The sequence below is a fragment of the Aegilops tauschii genome, chromosome 4, assembly GCF_002575655.3.
Source record: "Aegilops tauschii subsp. strangulata cultivar AL8/78 chromosome 4, Aet v6.0, whole genome shotgun sequence".
In the NCBI taxonomy this organism is placed as follows: domain Eukaryota; kingdom Viridiplantae; phylum Streptophyta; class Magnoliopsida; order Poales; family Poaceae; genus Aegilops; species Aegilops tauschii.
In genome coordinates this window covers 505444379-505466622 of record NC_053038.3, presented here as the reverse complement: position 1 = coordinate 505466622, position 22244 = coordinate 505444379, and the positions used below count along the sequence as shown (strand labels likewise).

General features: G+C 45.5%; 2 protein-coding genes across 2 annotated transcripts; both read left to right on the top strand.

The window, feature by feature from the left end:
* Positions 1 to 5437: 5437 nt before the first annotated feature.
* On the top strand, positions 5438 to 12307 carry LOC109738231 (aspartyl protease family protein At5g10770-like). The gene is made up of 2 exons (XM_020297335.2): positions 5438 to 6818; positions 11079 to 12307. Exons 1-2 carry the CDS (start codon positions 6737 to 6739, stop codon positions 12305 to 12307), a joined length of 1311 nt encoding a protein of 436 aa, XP_020152924.2. The 5' UTR covers positions 5438 to 6736.
* An 8981-nt stretch (positions 12308 to 21288) lies between these two features.
* On the top strand, positions 21289 to 21660 carry LOC109738230 (uncharacterized). Its single transcript, XM_020297334.1, has one exon. The coding sequence runs from the start codon at positions 21289 to 21291 to the stop codon at positions 21658 to 21660; it is 372 nt and encodes a 123-aa protein (XP_020152923.1).
* Positions 21661 to 22244: the final 584 nt, after the last annotated feature.

Genomic DNA, 22244 nt, shown 5'->3' with positions numbered 1-22244 from the left:
TCATCCCGCAACTAACTCATTAGTGACATTGCTTGCAAGGCTTATAGTGATGTGCATTACCGAGAGGGCCCAGAGATACCTCTCCGATACACGGAGTGACAAATCCTAATCTTGATCTATGCCAACCCAACAAAAACACCATCGGAGACACCTGTAGAGCATCTTTATAATCACCCAGTTACGTTGCGACGTTTGATAGCACAATAAGTGTTCCTCCGGTATTCGGGAGTTGCATAATCTCATAGTCATAGGCATGTATAAGTCATGAAGAAAGCAATAGCAACAAACTAAACGATCATCGTGCTAAGCTAACGGATGGGTCTTGTCAATTACATCATTCTCTAATGATGTTATCCCGTTAATCAAATGACAGCTCATGTCTATGGCAAGGAAACTTAACCATCTTTGATTAACGAGCTAGTCAAGTAGAGGCATACTAGTGACACTCTGTTTGACTATGTATTCACACATGTACTAAGTTTCCGGTTAATACAATTCTAGCATGAATAATAAACATTTATCATGATATAAAGAAATATAAATAACAACTTTATTATTGCCTCTAGGGCATATTTCCTTCAGGGAGAACTCTTGTTGCTCCCTATATAGGCAAATGGATAAAATACCATTGATCTTGAGCAAACTTTTTTTTTCTTCTAAATCATTGGTTGTAAATAAAGAATCATATTAAATAGGAATCTTGTTGTTTAGACGTGACGTTGTTGAGGTGAAGCATATGTGCGTGAATGTTTTTCCTTGCACACATAAATATGGATCTAGTAAATTATGGCCAGAGTTATAATGATCTAAGAGTTATGTTTCTTAATCAAAAGAGATGCCGCCAAATTGATGCTAAGATGTGTCTGACTTCTGCGAAATTTTGTAGCATATATCTTCTTTTTTTGTTAACAACTCGTATACTTGTAATAATAATAGTATAATAGATGAGGAAACATCATCTACATATTTTCCTTTATTCTTTTTATATATTCCCAACTGTCATTTTGATGATCCTTGACTGAATCTTTATTCATGGAGGTTTCCATTGTCTCATGGTTGTAATGCTCTCATCTGATAAAAATCTATATACTACTTATCTGAACAATGTTATATACGGGTCATGTGGATGGTTGTATACGTTGTAACTATCCACTTTTGTGGATCGTGTTCTGTAAATTGCTTTGGAGAAAGATTTGTCCGGTCGAGATGAACTCCCTAATTCAGAGTTCGGATCGAAGTAAAGCGCGTTCAGAAAATTATGCACATGAAGTTTGCTTGACATGCCTGGTTTCCTCCATGTCGTCCTCACATGTAATGCAGCCGGATTGCTATTTGTCCATCTAGTTTTCAATGTGAACACAGATTTCTTCCTACCTCTAAGAAAAAGATCAAATCTGGTCCTTTTGAATTAGTTTTTAAAGCCCACCATACTAATGGGGGATGCTTTGCTTTTTTAAATGGAATTTCTAGAGTTTTCCTTATTTTCTAGCCTGTGATGTACTTATAATAGATAGATACATAGATGGTGTAAATTTCTTACTTACAAATGGTCTTTTGGCGATAATGATGGGTAGACATGTACAGCCATACATGAAACTTTGATATTGGTTACACCCAGAGTATAGTACTACCAGAAAAATTCTCTTACATGCACGCAGACAGAATTCGACATTGATATGTTTGACCGTTGTCGCAGTAAACACGTAAACTATCTTATTACCTGCGTTCATTTTTGGTCAAGTGGACTCAGCGACATCTGCTGAATTCTCTTTCATTTTCTTGTTCTTTCTTTTGGCAAATGAAACTTTCTCTCACGTCAAGTGGTAACATACGATGCACATTTATAACCGGTGTTTCAACTGGATGGCCATTACTATCATTGTACTTTGCGGCTCTGCCCCGGCCCCTTCCTCTTCGCCTGGTTGGTGCTCCATCCTAGCAGGACAAAACACTACTACTACTGTCCGGGGACACACCGATGGACCATAGACCCATATTGGTAAATGGTAACCAACATAATAAACGGAGCTAGCATTAAGCCATGAACTAATGACTGTCCTAGATAGGATTATGTGTCTCCCTGGCTCCCTGCACGGCCAGATGATCGAGATCTCTGGGGTCGATCACAAGAACTGGATCGAGCTCCCTAGAATCTAGATACATGGGTAACACTGTGACAGTGGCATGAAAGGCCGTTGCGCAAGATACTAGTGGTAGAGTACATGAAAACTAGTAGAAGTTGAGCAGTTGTGAATGATAAGGAGAGGGTGGTGGTAAAATGACATGCTGAGGAGCTCTGATCGAAGCCATGGCCCACGATGCATGCACAAGGGAGTGCGCGCTGCGAGATCGATCTCACATGGCTGAAACATTGAAGTGGGAGGAGTGGGTGAACCTGAATAGGGAGAGGGTGCGCGTTAAGTCTACCCTCGCTGTGCGCGCATTGAAGCCTCCTCCGCCCAGCTCGATCCCCACTCCTCGCCAGGCGAGTAGGGAGAAAAGATTTTGCCCTGTCCTGCAAGCGCACTGGCACCACCGTAGAGTACCGCCATGAATGCCATTGCCTTGTTTCCAGAGTGCAGACTCGAGAGGAGAGTGAGAAGGAGAAGAGAGTCAGAGCGGAGCGGATGATGGTTTGACAGAACCCGTATATAGATTGTTGTGATCCCCCATTGCACCGTCCACTGGCCCCCTTTGATGAATGCGGTGCAGAAGTTCAGACTTCAGAGTCCAGGGCAGCCGTACGGGCGCTGCGGGGGCAGCAGACTAGCTTGCTAGCTGCAGACCTGCGAGGGAGTGGGAGTGAATTGCAGAAAACATCGACATTGAAGCACAGTCTTGCAGAAATCACAAGTCTACAGTTTTGTGCCCAAAAACACTAATTTCCAGGCTAATTTTTTGCAAAAAAACACTAGTCGATGATTTTGGCCATTTTAATGATGATTATGACAGGTGGGCCCCGCATTTGCTGACATGGCGTAACGGTTCGTGATAGACGACGTTAGACGGGGATATATAGATATAGGAAACGGTCCCTGTAATTTTACCAAGAGGCCCTTCAATAAAAAAATAAAAAAGCAATCAAGTCCAGGATCTTATCGCCGGCGAGCAGAATAGCAGTACACCAGCCATGGTCTTGTCGCCGGCGAGGGGAGGGGGGTGGAGGGGGTGCTGTCGGGATCTGGATGGTCGCGGCCCTGCAGGCCACCAGGTCCGACGCGGCGCTTCGGGACAGCCTAGCCCCTTGCGAACTCGGGAGGAGCAGCGGCGGCACCAGCCGCGCATGGGCGGGAGCGGCGCCGGCGCCGGCCCTGCGGGCATCCGGCGGGTCAGCTCAGAGCGATGGAGGCCTACGCGCGCAGGGCCAGCAGCGGCGTCGCCGGCGACGGGCGCGAGCAGCAGCGGCGTCGGCCGCGACGAGCACGAGCAGCAGCCGCGTCGGCCGCGCGGCGGCCCCGGCCATGCGGGCATGCTGCTGGTCAGCCCGGAGCTCGAAGTGGTGGAGGCCGAGGTGCGCACGAGCAGCAACCGCGCCGGGCCGGCGCGGGCACGAGCAGCAGCCTCGCCGGCCGCGCACGGGCGCGAGCTGCGGCGGCGCCGGCCATGCGGGCTTGCTGCGGGTCAGCTCGAAGCTGGGAGCGGTGGAGGGCATGGGGAGGCGGCTCGGCGAGGGAGGGGCGGCGCCGGCAGGGGTCAGACGGCGCCGGGGGGGAGGGGCAGCTCCAGGAGGACACTGCGGAGGCGGCCATGTGCCCAGGGCTGTTTTTTTTTTTTGAAGAAGAAGAAGAAGGGAGGTAGTTTTTGGTAAAAGAAAATCTGTAACGACGTCCAGCATGAACAGTTATGCCATATCATCATTTGTGGGCCCTACCTGTCATAATCGTCATCAAATGAGCCAAATCTGGCAACTAGTGTTTTTTGTAAAAAATTAGTCTCGGAATTAGTGATTTTTGGCACAAAACTGTAGAAATATGGTTCCTGCAACCTTAGCTTCCAATGTCGATGTTTTCTGCAATTCACTCAAGGAGTGGAGTGGAGCGGATAGAATTTAGAGGCAATTTACGTAAGGCTTCGTAGATGTACCAAAGCTCAGGTAGAATTATTGCGCTCTGTCCTGTACTCCTGTTGCATCCTGTGATGACGATTCCGTGAAGATGATCGAAATATCTCCCACAGCTTCAAAAACAGGTGTTCTTCCGCAGCTTGCAACAAATGATCGATCTTCTTCGGGTTTAATAAAAAATGCGCACAAACATATGTGTATCATATGTATTTATGAGAATTTAAAGAAACCCGTTTGCCGTTTTACAAGCCGGTCATCCACGGCCCTACCACGAGACAACTGCACGGACTTGGCAAATCCAAACCCTCAAATGCCTAGGCACGTCCGCGGACGCTGACCGGTCAAACCCCAAATTTCCTTCTCACAATCAAACACATCAATTAGCATACATCAAATCCATACAAACTCATGCAACTACATAATGATGCATTACACACATCGTTGGGCTACTACATCACAACATGTCACCGGACTATCAAAACTTGGCATGTTTGGCTATGGTGGACAAGATCATCCACGGCTGCCCTTGCTCTTCCCGGCGCCATTGCTGTCCTTCTCACGGATATGCTCGTCATCAGAGCTGTCCAACCCATCGTTGTCCTCCTTCTCCTCCTTGTGTGACAGTCCGGCCATGGCACGAGACGCCCGATTTTGCCCTTGGGCGAGGGCTCGCGTGTTCCTCCGCTGCCGCTTCTTTACAATGCAGGCGCGGATAGCTTCCTACTCTACGGCCGCCCGCACCGCCGCATCAGCTGCCACCATGTCGGTAGCGAGGCGGGCCTCCGCCACCCTTATCATCTCCTTCCCACGCGGGCACACCGGTCTCGGTGAGACTCATACTCCGCGGACCGGTGATGGGAAAGGGAAGATTTGAAGGCTCCCGAGACCGCGATGATCCAGCCCAGGAGGATCCGAGTGCCCGATGCGCTGATGCTATGGAGTCGCGCCGGACAGATCCTGCCGTTGGCCGGGCGCTGTCTTCCGGCGAGCGACGGGGTGCAATGCAGACGGCCAGTGCTTCCTCCAACCCGCACAGGATGACACCCCAGACAATGGAACCGGATTGATCGGAGTCAGATCCCCTGCCCGCCATGCCGGAGAAGGCCGAAGATTGCCTGACAGGAGTTTGGGTGACGGAGGGGAGTGGATCAAAGTGACTAGGGTTTGGTCCAGTGAACGGATTGGAAGGAATATATATGTGAAGTCAGGTGAGCCAGCGTGGGCTGGGACCGACCTGGCGGGCATGCCTGGGCGCCCACATATCCGCCCATATTTGGGCTGGATATAAGGGGTGTCGGTCAGCTCGGGCGTCTGAGGCCCGTTTGAAACGCCCGCCTGGATCGCATTTTCGTGACCGGGTCATCCGCCCAGACATTTGAAACGGATTTGAAATGCCCGCCTATAGATGCTCTTACTCCCCCACCTATACAACTCCTCAAAGAAGTGGAATAAATCTCGAACATAATCTTTGAGGAACAAATTGCTGCACAGCGAAGTTCTCATTTAAAGCAAAAGAGAATGAGTGTGGCCATAGGGCGTGTTTTTATGATTGAACGGCGTATTTGGAAGGTGTTGTCAAATATGACATGGTGGGAAAAACCAGTTGGATGAAAAAAAATTGATGAAGGAACATAGTGGGAGAAAAACCGGTTGACCTGACAAGACAAAAGAGCGCTATTTATTTTTCTTATTAAGTATAAAGTATATATAAAGGAAACGGGATTGCTAGTCGACTGAGACTTAATCGAGTCCCAGTCGATGCAATATCCGCAGAATCTTACATGGAGATCCATGTAAAATTTTCTTTTTTAGTTTTCTTTTTCTTTCTTACATGTTATGGTATGTCATTTGACTTAGACTTTTTTAAGTCTTATTAGTCGACTGAGACCTAGCCACACATAAGGCAAAAGTATACAGAGATTTTTTTTTTTTGCGGGAAAAAAGTATACAGAGATAGAAACACATTCCATGGTGTGAAACAAACCGCATGTCACTAATAATGAATTAAATCTGGCGTGATTTCTGGAAGCTACTGTTTTAGAGTGAAATCTTATATTATGGAGACAATCGTTAGGAAATAAATCCTATTTATTACAAAATCATTGCATGCAAACTAACCTTGCCGGGGCACTTATTAATGGGCCAATCGCACCCTCGGGACGAAACAAATCCTATAGCGCAGGAGTTGCCCGATAGCCGATAGTTTGCTTCCCGAAAGAAAAACAGATCTTTGATCTTTCTTGGGTAGCGAACTGTTTCGCTTTCATGGATTAAAAGTTGGCATTGATCTTCTTGCGTCTTCTTCATCCGAATCAGCAGCAGGTAAACCTTGTATGATCAGCGGTCTGTTACATCCAATTTTCTATTTTTCATTTCGGGTCTCCTCTTCTTGATCATAGGCTGTTACATTTCCTTTTAATAAATGTATAAAATAAGTTTGGCTATTGCGAATAAGTCATGTTCAAAGTCAAGACACCTGCTAGGGTTGGTCGTCACTTTTCACCTTCGCGTGTCCTGAATCAGCAAGTCAAACTTGACACTCCTAACCACTGGTTTCACATTTGTTTGCACACTTGCAGATCGCTCCACTTCTTAATCCCCGGTTAGAAATCAAAGCCAAGTGCTAAGTCCTCTTACACGTTAACGTTGGTACACTCTCACCCCAGTAGTGCAATGGATTTTGCCATAGTGCTGCTTCTCTTGATCCTTGCACCAAGGATGTCATCATGCACCGGCTGCCCCTCCTCCACCTTTGGTAAGTAACTAGAGGGTAAGGCGCCCTCCTGCTGCGCCCAACTTACATAAACTTTGTAGGAATTCTATAGGTTAAGATTCTTATTATAGGAATTGTTATTTTAGTTTTATTAGGCTTGCTTTGGTTTGCATAATTTTGAAGAAATTCTATAGGATAAGAAATTCCATCATAAATAGGTATAGGTGAGATTTCGAACAGTAGACCTCACGGATTAGAACCGAGATGGCCATCTGGGACTCTGCACCTCGTGTGGCTAGATACTTCTTTTTTCTCCTTTTGTTCTGTGTCAAATGGAACGCTAAACAGAACAATGATGGCTTTTCTTTTTCTTGTTGTTTTGTTTGGACGATTTTTACTTTTTTTTTTCTTTTTGCTTTTCATGATTTTTCAAATGCGTGGAATTTTAAAAACGATTTTTTATACTTCACAAACGATTTTTCAAATTTTGTGAAATTTTCTCAATTTTGTCGACTTCATTCATTTTGTAAATAAAAGTTCATCATTTTTTAAATGTCAAACAAACATATTTTGAAATTTCAATTTAAACAAAAACTTGGCGCTTATATCTTGATATTGTACATGCTCACAAAGTCGTTTCGCGAAAAGCCGACAACTTACGTGTTGTGTATGAAAAAGACAAAATCCAGTGTTAAAAAATGCTTTTCACAAGACATTCTTTTGTCTTTTTACACAAGGCACATAAAATGTCGATTTTCTCTGAAACTTGATGTGCGCATATATAATGTTGAGATGTATGCGCCAAATTTTTGTTTGGAATTTTTTCACAGTTTGAAATATGTTTTTCGCATGCAGCAGCGCGCTCCCAAGAGCACCAACGGATTTCTGTTTTTTGGGGTCTGTCTACGTTATAAAATACAATTCATGTGCGCTGCACGATCGTAGGACGGCCCACTACGCACTGCTATGAGCGCCACTTCCCTTTCAGGGAGCTAAAGGCGCGGTATAGGAGCTCTCCATCTATACCTTGCTTGCTGCTAGTCATATGGGAATCTCGCCTACAGCGCACCTTCAATGGGCTAGGCAAAGTTTCCGCTTTCCTAGCACTGGCCTGACACATCGTATGCAGCCTAAGCCCGTTTTCTTTCCCATTCCATTTTAACCTTTAGTTATTTATATTGTTTTCTATGTTAATAAAAATAATTTATTTAGAAAAACCATCATATTATGTTATGTAATTTGCAAATTTCTTTGTGCAATTAAAATAAGTGTTCATGTAGTTTTCAAAAATATCGTTGGAATTTTTTAATTTGTTACACTCACCAGGAAAAAATGTTCATAAAAATAGTGTTCGCGGAGTTTAGTAAAGTTAGAACAATTAAAATTATAATCATGGGATGTTTAAAAATGATTTTATCATTTAAAAAACATTTTTAACCCATTTATCAAAACATTCCGTACATTTAAATAATGGTTCATGACATCTTTGAAAGATTGATCATGAAAATAGTTTATTCACACAACTGTTTTCAAATTTCAAAGCTTATAAAACATTTGTTTGTGCCATCAAAAAAATTAATTAAGACACTCATAAAATGTTTAAGAAAATATAAAAATTATTCGTGCAACATTTGAAAATGGTCTTACATATAAGAAAATATTTGCACATTTATAAAAATTCTTTCACAACTCTTAAAAATTGTCATACATATAAGAATGTTCATGATAACGTAAATATTTGTCCTTGCAATTTTTAAAAATGTTCATGAAATGAAAAGAAATGTTCAGACACTAAAACATGCTGATTTGAAAATTTAGAAATAATGAAACAGAATAAAAGGAAAAAAAACTGAATGCAAATAAAAAAGAATAAAATAAAAAGAGAAAAAAATGCAGAGAAACAAGGAAAGAAACCAGCCAGAAGCTTCCCCGAACCACTCAAAACCGAGTAGAAGGTTCCTTAAACCAGAGATAATGGGCCAGCCCAGATAGAATGGCCCTATAGGAAGTAAGTTCTCGCAGTGCAATGAAGCCTGAAGTTTTTTCTCCCTAGAAAATAAGGCCCCAATATTTTTTGTGATTTTCTATAAAAAGGATTTCTTGTCCTAAATAAAATACTTTACCGTAAATGGTTTATGGTTAAGCCCACCTTTGTAATTACTTGTAGAGGAATTTCTAAAGAGAATATATTTAGCACAATAGAAATATACTCCCTCCATTCCTTTATGTAAGGTATATTATTTTCAGCATGATGAGTAAGGCACATAACTGTTGACAATTTAGGCGAAATTACCCTTGTCTAATTCATTAATCACGCAATTGAGAGAGAGATAGTTTCCTTTTTTCCTCTACGAGGAGAGATAAATGTAATCAGGTGAGAGATACTTTCATTTTTCTATAGGGATAAACGGAATTACGAGAAATTAGAACAAATACACATTATATTGTGGAATTTTATCAAAAAAATACACCTAATACAAAGGAACGGAGGGAGTATGTTGTTTCTTACTCCCTTCCCGAAGAGTATACCTTTGACTTTAAAATTTGTCCAAAAGAATGTACTTCTATCTTCTAATGCATTTTATAGTAGAAAAACATGTTTATCTCTCATCACATAGTAATCAAGACCAATAACATTATATATATGATCTTCTTAATTTCTACATGCACTTAGCTCATCGGAGGGTCGGTAGTTAAAGAGGAGAGAGATGGTGGCTTGCACCTTTCCAATGCATTTTTTACTCCACTCCATAATTTGTCCTAAAATTTCTATATGTATACTTTTCAAGGACGGAGGGAGTAATTGAAAACTTTAGCTAACATACATGGCGTGCCAATACAGCAAAAAGCAAAATTGAGGCAAAAAACCCAACAATTTTTATACTATATGTACAATGAAGCAAGAATTCATGGTAGCATGTAAATTTGGGTGGGGAGGCTAAAATTTCTTTCGTCTTTTTTTTCAAAAATACAAATGTAAAAAAATGAAACATACTAATGTAATTTTTGAGTATTATTATTTAAAATACATGGCTCTCTAGAGGCCAACAATATATAGAGAGCTATCTCAAAAAGGCAAACCTTTAGTCCCGGTTGGTGCCACCAACCGGGACTAATGGACATCGCACCCTTTAGTCCCGGTTCGTGGCACCAACCGGGACTAAAGGGCCCAGGTGAACCGGGACTAATGCTTTAGCCGCACGAACCGGGACGAATGCTCACATTAGTCCCGGTTCGTGACTGAACCGGGACTAATGTGCATACTGCCCTGTGACCAAAGCCCTGTTTTCTACTAGTGTGATGTAGTTTGCTCGAAACATTTATCTCTAGAAAAAAAATATTTTTTGCGCATACATGTATTTTTGTGGCATCTAAATAAATATGGCATACATGTTTGCTTCATACATCATTTTGTTAAATGTTGGTTGTTAGTTTTCATCACCGCTACTGTTTTGTTTTTTGGCACAAAACACATGCCTTTGTGCACACTCATGGAGACTAGATTTGGATTACTATAAACAGTAAACCTGAGCCACCTATGGCCCGTCACAACGATTTTAGGTTGTCAACCGTCGGATCTGCAAAACACACGCGCGCGCGCACTAGATCTATCCTTCCTGTTGCGGAGCGCACTTTGCCTTACCTGTGAATTTAACACCCGCGTTTGCCTGGTCAACTTAGGGCCAATTCTTTTGACAGCTTAAAAAATAAGCCACTTCTTTCCTAGTGTTTCCCGTAAGCAGTCTCTCTTATTCATTGAGACTTCTAAACTAATTATGGGATAACTAATTTAGAAGTCTCAACAAATTTTAAGGACAATTTATTTTTTAAACTAGGGAGAGGCAGTTATTTCTTAAACCGTCCAAACTGGTCCTTAATTGGGCTGCTGGTCCGCAAACAATTCTCGGAGCCTTCATGTGACATGCTGTTTTAAATAGCGGGCTATGGCATATAGCGGCAACCCTTAAAAACAGCTATAGCTGGGCTATAGCGGCAAATCGTACATGAAATCATTTAGCGGCAACATGCTCAAATAGCTATAGCAGGGCTATGAACTGTTTAAATTCCACCTATTTAATTGTCAAAAATTTATCAAATATTTATATATCTCTTTCTCAAATGAACGTGTGCGGCTACGCGTGCCTTTATGTTCTAGTTAAAGCACAATTGAACGCTCTCAAAACCAGTTGAGCAATTGGTCGCGCAAAATCCATATCCAACAAATAGTAGGTTATTTGCTTGTTTCTGAAATATATCCTTATATTATATATGTAACTGAGTCCGTCGGGAATGTTTTAACAGATCATGTTGTCAACTCGGATGGAGCACTTGAGTTCCCGTTGTTTCAGAAGGACCATCCATGCGTCCAGCAACACTACCTCGTCTACCGGAGGTCAGCTGGAAACATCGTTCAGAAGGACGTTCCGCTGCCGATTGACCTGATACGGGATGACAGTATAAACAACTTCCTCTTTCTGATGCCCATCAAGCTGGGCACGCCACCGGTGTGGAATCTCGTGGCAGTTGATACTGGAGCCTCACTTTCTTTTGTTCAGTGCGAACCATGCACTCTCCGGTGCCACAAGCAATCGGATGCTGGGGAAATATTCGACCCCAGCAAGTCATCGAGTTTGACGCGTGTTAGGTGCTCGGAAAAATTCTGCGACCTGATCCACCGGGCGCTACGTCTTCAGACCAAAGCATGCTTGGAGGAAGAGAACAATTGCCTTTACACCATGACGTTCGGAGGATCATCTACATATTCCACCGGCAAGCTGGTGAGGGACAGGCTCGCAATCGGCCAGTATGCCAAGGGATACAGCTTCCCTAGTTTCCTCTTCGGCTGCAACTTGGACACAGAGTACAACCAGTACGAAGCTGGCATATTGGGATTCGCTGACGAGCCATTCTCCTTCTTTGAACAAGTAGGCCCACTGGTCGGCTACAAGGCCTTCAGCTACTGCTTTCCAAGTGACAAAAGGAAGGCAGGCTACTTGTCCATCGGGAATTATAGTCGTGTCAGCTCCGCTACCTATACTCCCTTGTTCCTGGCTTTTCGACGATCAACGTATGCACTGAAGCTGGATGAGGTGGTTGTCAATGGCGTCGCGTTGGTCACAACCCCCGCAGAAATGATTGTAGACACTGGGGCTAAATGGACACTTCTGCTGGCACATACCTTCGACCAACTTGACATGGTGATCACCGAGGCAATGAAACCTCTGAAGTATAATCGTAATAATCTCAAGGGATCAGAATATATGTGCTTTGAGAACGACCTCTTTCAACCGTTTAACAATTGGACCGCTTTGCCAGCCGTGGAGCTCAAGTTCGACATGGGTGTTACACTCACACTACCACCCCGGAGCTCACTCCTTATTGATAAGGACTTTGGAGTGTGCAGCTACTTCATGAGGGATTCTGGTCTAACAAGCGGTGTTCAGATACTAGGGAACTCGATGACACGGTCGGTCGGCGTCACGTTTGACATCCAGGGCGGTCGATTTGCATTTCGAAATGGAGACTGCTGATTATGTGAGTACGACCCATCAATTTATTTCTTGTATCCGTACCTTCTAGTAAATCAGAATATCAGTATTGGTTGTGTGTTAACAGGCAAAGGATTGGCCCTGATGCATGCTTGCTTGATTCCTTGTTTGCAGCCACATCCTCGCTGGTGCAGGTTGCCTGATCTACAGAGTTTGCTGCTACTCGTTCATTCATGGCTTTGTGTTCCTCTTTCATACAAGATTCCCAATTATGGTAGCAACTGATTTTGGTCTAGTCTAGCCTACGCACTGCTTTGCTCATTATCTAAAATTCTATTGCTTTGCTACTATCACAATCTCTGATTGTTCTATTTCTTCAGTCTTACAGCACTATGATCTGTCAAACTCTACCAACTGAAGTGCAGATTCAGAAGTGTTTCGCGTCAAATGGTGTACTAATTTAAATACCAGGCAATGGCATCTAGTACCTTCAACTGATAGCATCACGCAATTTGGACGGAAGTAAAGCAGACTCATTGAAGAGACTTCAACTAATACCAATACAAGGAACACAAAAATGTTCCCAACAAAGGCATACCTTGCTGTCTTCAAGTTACATTGCAGGACATGCGTTAAATATAACTCAATATGTCTTGCTTACAAACTGTAAATCTCAAGGAAGAAGTACCTATCAAAGTAACTGAAAATTCATGACACGTTCTTTTCTGCACTATAGCTAAAATTATCTGGTTTATAGCAAACACATGTCTGGAGCCTGGCAATCCGATTTTTGATGGCGCCTGGCGTGGCGAGCGCGACGTCAACCGCGGGCACCGTGCGCGGCGCGGCGGCGAGTGTGGGTTTCGGCGCGCGTAGCGAGCGCCCGTCGAGGAGGGAGGGCGACTCGGGTGATCCCGACGACACGAGATGGGAGGCCTCGTTTGCCCTGGATTTTCGATCCCGTCGTTCGATCTCATTCCAGTCAGGGATCCTGCTCCTCCGACACGAGGCGCTTCGTCTGGTGCTGCTCGACGCCGGCGGGCGGACGGTGGATGCGCGGGCCCTCCGGGAAGGGGAGGGCGTGTACGACGGCGATGCCCTCTCCTTTCCATGTCACCTGGTCAGGGTTGACCGGCGGCTTCCACAGCCATGCATGCCCTCGACTGCTCCTGGGTCCAGTTTGCATGGGTGTGGGGCATGGCGGCAGACCGCCTCTCGGTGCGCTCCACCTGGCAAGAGTGCGGGGGAGAGAGGGCCAGATCCATGGACATCTGACCGCCATGAGGGACCCAGCAATGGGCATGGGGAGGATAAGAGGCCGCGTGCGGATCCCCCATCCCAGGGAGCGGGCGATTCGCATCTTCAACATTTCTTCTCCCACCTCTGGTCCAGATCTAGGGTTTGCCCCATTCCACCTTCTGATTCGTTCCAGTGGTGGCCAGGGAAGGTCGCCGGGGAGGCGCGGTCCTTCGCACAGGTGGCGGGCGGCTCGGCTGCGTCTCAAGCCGACAAGATGGCGGATCGGGGCGGCAGCAAGTTCGGGGGTCGCGAGGGCGCGGGCCGTGGCAGCATCAGAGGGGGGAGCGCCCAAGCCCCATCCAACCAGGGGCGCAACCTGGTGTGGCAGCGCACGAACCTCCCGCCGCCGCCCGGTGGTGCCAGATCTGGAGGTGCGGCGTCGGGAAGCAGATGGGATGCGGCGGCGAAGATGCAAGGCGGGGGCTCCAGGGACCAGTGGCCTACCCACACGGGCAAGACGGCGGCGAAGGACGGGGATCTGGCTCCCCCACCAGCTCCGCCTGCTCCTGTCAGCAAGGGCGGGGAGGAGCGCTGCCTCAACTGCAACCTTCCAGGTCATTTTGCTCCTCGCTGTCCTACCATTCGATGTGAGAAATGCGGTAAACTTGGGCACATGGCGCAGTTATGTCAGATTCCTCAGTCTTGGGAATGTGTTCCATTCATGTGCGGTTTCCAGTCCCCTGGGCAGGGCTTCTTCTTCATCCCTGATTGTTGTGCGGATAAACAGGCCAATGAGAAAACTAATACTGTGGTGATTACCTTGGTGGAGGGTGTGGCATCTGTGAAAGAAATTGAGACTGAGTTCAATGGCTTTTTTGCTCAAAAACCTAAAAAATGGCGATGCACTGCACGCCAAATCAGTCCCACGCAGTTTGTGATGAGATTTCCTAATGCTCATGAAGTTGAAAGAGCTTGCTGCTATGGTAGGAGACTTCCTATTCTGAATGATTCAGTCGTGGTGTCTATTTCTCCTTGGTCTGCATCAGTGGGTGCCAAAGCTGATCTGCAGAAAGCTTGGGTTCGTGTTCGCAATGTCCCCTTGGAGAAACGATGTGTGCAACATGTTTCATATGCTGGGGCGCTGGTGGGGGTCACTTTGGAGGTGGATAAAGCTACTCTGCATAAACCTGAATATGCTCGTATACTTCTGGGGTGCAGGGAAGTGGATAAAATCCCACCGTCTGCTGAGGGAATGTTGGGAGAACAATTTTATGATTTCTACTATGAAGTTGAACGTGTGGTGGTGGGTGCTCCTGGTGCGAGTCAGTATTCTATTCCTATTGACAGTAATTCTCCTTCTGTCCAGAAAAAGGCTAGATTTGATTTCCAGGCTTCTACATCATACGAGCAAGGAGGGACAAGTGCTTCTGCTGCTGGGGATTCCTTTTGCCAGAAATATTCTGCTACCACTCGGCTGTCTGCCGTTTCTGAGAATGAAAAGGAAGAAGAGAGTGATGAAGGAAATCATACCGAGCTTCTGATTCATACCATGGCTGAAGAGCATGAAGCGTTGGACTCCTCTGGACAGAATGATGTGAGCACAGAGAGCAACCCTGTCAGGAATGATAATGAATCCTTGGATGGCTCACCCAGGCATGCGGAGAAGCTGAACTCAGGTGCTTGGGCTTTGACTCCTATCCCTCCCTAACCTGCCTTTTGTGTTATGATGGAAAAGATGATGTGAGTACTATACCTTGTTTGTCAGACTATGTGGCATGGCCTAATATGCCTCGGGTTGTTGAGCTGGAGGAGGGATCGAAGGAAGGTAGCGAGACTCGCAGTCTGTATACCGTTGAGTCTCCTACTGGATCTCCTATACATGAAAAGCTGCATGTGTCATCTGGACCTGAGGGTCGCAATCAGTATCAAAAGCTCGCTAGGGTGGAGGAGAGGGCAACGGATCGCATGAAGAAGCGCAACTCTGAATGTACTTTCTCACCCCCTGCTGGTAACCAATTCTCTGTTCTGTCTGACACAGCCATCATGATCCGTGCCTCGCTTATGGGGGTTAATATACCTGATGATAATTTCAATACTGTTAATATCCTTCGTGAACTTGAAATATCTAGGCAAGTGCTGCATGAGAAAGTAACTAGTCCTAGGGATATCACCATCAAAGATGGCTTAGGCAATGTTGTTCCTCTCTCCTTAACCTGGGATGATCAGGACATGGAAGATGATGCCCCATTTATTCCTGTGTATTCCAGGAGAAAAAAGAAAAAATCCCCTAAGAAAGATAAAGTTGTGGTTTCGTCTCCTAACATCACAATTAGACCTGTGACTCGAAAACAGAAAAAAGAGGCTGAGAGTAGGTCTACTCTGAATCATAGTAGGCCTACCAGGGTGAGAGATAAACCTGGACGTTATAAATGATAGGGGTTTTTTGGAATTGTAGGGGGGCAGGAAAAGGTGGTATGGCTTCCTGCCTCACGGATATCATTAATACCAATAAAGTGGACTTCATTGGTTTGCAAGAGACCATGAAAAGGGATTATAAGCCCTCCTTTTTTAGGAGATTTGACCCCCATTCGGATTTTAGATGGGAATGGATCCCATCGATTGGGAAGTCTGGTGGGATATTATGTGGATTGAGACTAGAAACACTTGAGGTTATAGATGTTGTGCGTGGTAAATATATATTGCAGATTAATCTCTTTGACAAGGTTAAGAGATGTGAATGGGCTCTGTTGGTGGTGTATGGTGCAACCCACGATGAAAATAAACCTGAATTTTTGGCTGAATTGTCTTCCTTCTGTCATAGGATTAAAACTCCTTATTTGGTGGGTGGTGATTTTAACATCATTAGACACTGCAGGGAAAAAAAATAAAAAGACCCCTTTATCCCATTTCTCGGATGTCTTTAATGCTGTCATCCATCTACTAGGTCCGAGGGAGATTTTTATGGGCGGTGGGTGCTTCACATGGTCTAACAAACAAGAACATCCCACTTTGGAAAAACTTGATAGGGTCTTGATGTCCTCCGATTGGGAAGACCTATATCCGTTGGCGTCGGTTACTAAAATAGTCAAGAATTTATCTGATCATAACCCTTTGCTGCTGGATGGGGGGGTGACTTCATCCAGGGCCCCCGGCAATAGATGTTTTAAATTCGATAACGCCTGGTTGAGCAATCCAGAGTTCTTACCGCTTGTTTCTGAAATCTGGGCTAGGCCGGTGTACACGGATGATCCTATTGATGTGTTGAACATTAAGTTGAAGAGGATGAAGAAATTTTTTAAAGGGTGGGGCTCAAATAACTTTGGCAAATGTAGGATTAAGAAGAATCTACTTAGATTCGAGCTTCAGGAGTTGGAGCTATTAGAAGAGCAATATGATCTGTGCGGGGAGGTGTATACGAGGAAGTTAAATATCCTGGTGGAACTTAATAGTATATACCTTGAAGAGGAATCATGCTGGCATCAAAAATCTACCGAAAGGTGGCTATTGAAAGGTGATAATAACACCGATTTCTTCCATAAAGTGGCCAATGGGAGACGCGGGAAAAATATGATGCGTTCTCTTGAATGTGGTTCTGTTACTATTGAGGGGACCAATAATTTACTAGCCCATGCTACTGACTTTTATAAGGAATTGTTTGGACCTGCACCTGGTAATATGTGTAGTGTTGACGCATCCTTGTGGTCTAGTGAGGAGAATATATCCTTGACTGATAATGATGAGTTAACTAAACCCTTTTCCCTTGAGGAGATTAAAGCTGCTCTCTTTGCTATGGAGCCTAATCGTGCACCTGGCCCTGATAGTGTACCTGTTGATTTCTACCAGCACTGCTGGGATGTTGTTTGCATGGATCTCCTTAGGCTTTTTGAGTGGTTTCACGAGGGCAGGCTAGATGTGCAACGCTTGAATTATGGCATTATCACCCTTTTGCCTAAAACCTCGGAGGCCAATAGAATTCAGCAGTACAGACCTATTTGCTTGTTGCGATGCCCTTATAAGCTGATCACCAAGGTCATGGACAGGAGAGCGAGTGTATATGCCCCCAAACTGTTTAGTATACAGCAGAATGCCTTCATAAAAGGGAGGGACATTATGGACGGGATCCTGTCGCTTCATGAAGTCATTCATTATACCCATGTGAAAAAAGGACGGGGATTGTCCTTAAACTTGACTTCGAAAAAGCCTACGACAAGGTCAATTGGGATTTCCTTCTTGATTGTCATAGTAAGAGAGGCTTTAATTCTAAGTGGTGTGGGTGGGTGTCCCAGGTTCTTCGTGATGGCACGGTTAGTGTCAAGATCAATGATGAGCTCGGGCCCTATATTCAAAGTGCCAAAGGGGTGCGTCAGGGTGACCCTCATTCCCCTTTTTTGTTCAATATGGCCGCTGAGTGTCTGACCAAGATGGTTCTGGCTGCCCAAAAAAATAAGTTGTTCGAGGGGCTCGCGTCTGATCTTATTAAGGGGGAGTGGGGATTTTGCAGTATGCAGATGATACAGTTATTTGCTTCTCTCATGATGTGGATAAGGCAGTAAATGTTAAGCTGCTTCTCTATTTGTTTGAATTGATGTCTGGGCTTAAAATTAATTTTGATAAAAGCGAGGTTTTTTCGATCGGTGGGGATAATGATATTGATCAATTTTATGCTGGGATGTTTGGGTGCCAGATTGGCAAGTTTCCTATGAGATATTTGGGGGTCCCCGTGACGTATGCCATGCTTAAAACTGTGGACTGGGACTTCCTAGATGCTAAGCTTCTAAAGAGATTGGCTGCCTAGATTAGTTATGTTGCTTCGTCTGGTGCTAGATTAACCTTGGTTAACTCTAGCCTAGATGGGATTCCTTCTTACTTCATGTCTATGTTCCTCCTTAACAAAACGTTTATTGAGAAGATGAATAAACATCGTAGGCGCTTCTTTTGGAGGAGAAAAAAAGATAAGCGGGCCTATCACTGGGTTAAGTGGTCCAGAGTTTGTCGCTCGAAGAATAAAGGGGGATTGGGTATTAAGGATCTGCATAAACAGAATATTAGTCTCCTAGTTAAATGGTGGTGGAAGTTGGAGTCAGGTGATGGACTGTGGCAAAAGATCGTGCGGGCTCGATACTTTAAGCGCAAAACGGTGGCTAATGTACAGATCAGAGTTAATGACTCCCCTTGTTGGAAAGCTATTATGAAAGTTAAAAAGGTGTATATGGAGGGCAGAGGGATCCGCATTAATATGGGTGATCTGGCTAGGGTCTGGCACGATCCCTGGATTTCTGAGAATCCTTTGAAAGAATGCTATCCTGCTCTATATGATATTTGTCAAGAGCAAGAATGCACCTTAGCGAATTTTGCTGCTAATAACTTTGTGATGGGATTCCGGCGTAATCTCTTTGCTGAGTTATCTGATCAGTGGGCTAATGTGGTGGATGGGGCTAAAAAGCTACCTTTGAATGATTCACCTGATCAAGTTGTTTGGAAGTTTAATAGCAAAGGAGATTTTACAACAAAATCTGTTTACGAGTGGTTAGAAAAAGATTTATCAGGACTTGATTACAAGTGGATCTGGAAAGCTAAGATTCCTCTGAAGATCAAAATCTTCCTTTGGCAACCTTTTCAAAATGCCATCCCTACCAGGGACAACCTGCGTAAAAGAAAATGGCCAGGGAATCCAATTTGTTCGTTCTGCCATGATATTGAAACTGCTGATCACCTTTTCTTTGGGTGTGTGTTTGCCCGTTCTGTTTGGGGGGTGATTGGGGCTGCTTTGGGAACATCCTGTACTCCTAAAACTATTTGGCAGAGCTGGGCATGGCTCTATAAATATCTTCCTGGGGGCAAAAAGCATTACATGACTATGGTTGCTGCTATATGTCGGGGTATTTGGTGCACCCGTAACAAGGCAACCTTTGATAACTGTATCATTCGCTCTCCGTTGGAGGCTGTTTTCACTGTGTGTTCCTTTTTAATGTATTGGTCAGGTCTTCTGAAAGGAATTGACAAGGAAAGAGTCCAGACTGGAGTACAGAAGATGGTGCGCGTGGCTGCGTCTTTGGTGGACTGTTTTACTCCCAGGGGAAGGCTCATGCTGGGAATGGCGTGGGGGCTTGAAGCTGTTCTGGACAGTAGTCTGTGATGTCTTTGATCTCACTGGGGTTTGATGCCCGCTGAGATGTTTTGTGGCTCCTTTTGGTGGTGGTGTCCCGTACTTTAGTCCTGATTGCGCGAAGTGGTCGCCGTGCTGTTCGTTTCGAGGTTGGGATGGTAGGTGTCAACAGGTTTTTGCTCCGTGGTGGATGACTCGTTTTAGAGTCATTTGTTGCGGGTTTCCTGTTGATGCCCCAACTCGCTCTCCCCTTTCGGTCTCCTTTTGCTTAGTCGGTCTCGGGTAGTTCAGGGTGCTGTGGTTTGAAAACAACTGAGACTGTAATATTTCCGTTAAGCGATTAATGGAAAGGGGTGTGAGCCTGGTTGGAAAAAAAAGCAAACACATGTCTGCGCATACAAGTACAAGTTTATGGTAACTAGAACAAAGAGAAATGTGTGACAACTCCCGGGTGCCCCTACACCCTCATAACCAGTAAATTCAAAAAAAAAATGAAAACAATGATTTATTTTTTAAAACTTCGGGGGATCAAAGGTGATCAAACGTATGCACTGAAGCTGGATGAGGTGGTTGTCAATGGGGTCGCGTTGGTCACAACCCCGCAGAAATGATTGTAGACACTGGGGCTAAATGGACAATACTACTGGCACATACCTTCGACCAACTTGACACGGTGATCACCGAGGCAATGACACCTCTGAAATATAATCGTAATCATAACAAGGGATCAGAATATATGTGCTTTGGGAACGATCTCTTTCTGCCCTTTAACAATTGGACCGCGTTGCCAGCCGTGGAGCTCAAGTTCGACATGGGTGTTACACTCACACTACGTACCACCCCTTATTGATAAGGTCTTTGGAGTATGCAGCTACGTCATGAGGGGTTCTGGTCTAACAAGCGGTCTTCAGATATTAGGTAACTCGATCGATGACACGGTCGTCGGCGTCACGTTTGACATCGGCGGTCGATTTGCATTTCGGAATGGAGACTGCTGATTATGTGAGTACGACCCAGCATTTTTTCTTGTATCCTTAACTTCTAGTAAATCAGAATATCATTATTGGTTGTGTGTTCACAGGCAAAGGATTGGCCATGATGTCTGCTTGCTTGATTCCTTGTGTGCAGTCACATAACATAACATAATTAAGGCCTGAGGAGCTACACGGTGTTTGCAATCTCTCTCTCTCTCTCTCAATGACATGGAACTCATAAGAAGACCGCCTTAAAGCATCTCCAGCAAGCGCGCTAGCTATGGCGCGCGCGGAAAATAACGTGGTTTTTATGCGCGCGAGCCCGGTTGGCGCGCTCTAGCAGGCGCGGTAAAAAAAATCTACGCGCGCAGCAGTTTTCGCCGCGTGCTCTATAAAACCCGCGCGCTGGCACCGCCAACCGCCGTCTCCGTCGCCTCTCTCTTCCTTCTTACTCGCCTCTGCCGGTGCCCCCGCAGCCGCGCCCTTCTTCCTCGCCTCCAGCGCCTTCTTCCCCGCCGCCGCCATGCCGCCGCACCCGGAGCAGCTCCGGCTACAACGGCATCCGCGCCCACCCCTCCAGCGTGTATTATGCGGAGATCTGCTCCAGTAATACATGCCTCGTACTCGGGACGTTCGAGACCGCCGACGAGGCCTCCCGCGCGTACGACGTGGCGGCGTGGCGCCACGGGAGGCCACAGGCGTAGATGAACTTCTCGGAAGCGCAGATGCGGGAGCAGGCACAGAAACTCGCGCCTACCCCGTGGCTAGTCACCGAGGAGGACCACCGCATCCAACGGAAGCGGGAGCGCCGCCTTCTCATCGCTGAGGCGGATGAGCATGTCATGGCGGTGTGGCATGAGCGCTTCCCTGAGGATGTCGCCGCGAAGAACAAGTTCTGGGAGCAGAGGAGGGCGGTGCGAGCCGCAGAACGGACGAACAGGCGTGAGCGAAAGGCACTGGCGGAAGCCCAGTGCGAACTGGCAGTTGCGTCGACCTGGGACGACAATGATCCTCGATGGGAGGACGCATTTCTGTCATCGGACTACACCACCGAGGAGGACGAGAACGAGGAGTAGTTTATCTAGTTTATCATCGACGTAATCTACTATATTTGCATCGTAGTATCGTTTTTATCTAGATTTATTTCTATCGTATGGACTAGCTTGTGGTGTTGGGCTTGAACTATACTATGAATAGTTGTTTCATATTTATTTGTATTCTATATGTTGTTTCATAGTTTTCGTATGTGTTATATCGTAGTACCAGCTGCTCAGGCACGCTGGATTTTGCTGCGCCTGTTGGAGCTATAGTGACGTGCCTTATTTTACATCGCCTGCTATAGCTCCAGCACGGCCCAGGTATAAAAGCCCTGGATGACTGTTGTAATTGCCGTGCTGTCGAGTTTGTGCTTGGGAAAAGATCGCCGTTGTACCGGCGGGCGTATGTGCGCCGGGAAACACCACTGTGTCCACTGCTTCTTCTCCTTCCCTGTTCTGTCTTCTTCTTCCTCGGTTCGAGCCAGGCAAAGCGAGAGGTGTGCACAAAGGTGTCCAGCGAGGAGAGGGATCATCTGTGAGCTAGGGCAAGAGGGATTGGCTCCAACATGCAGGACTTGGTGTTGCCGAGGGGGTGGCCTTCTTTCGTGCTGCGAGATCCCGTG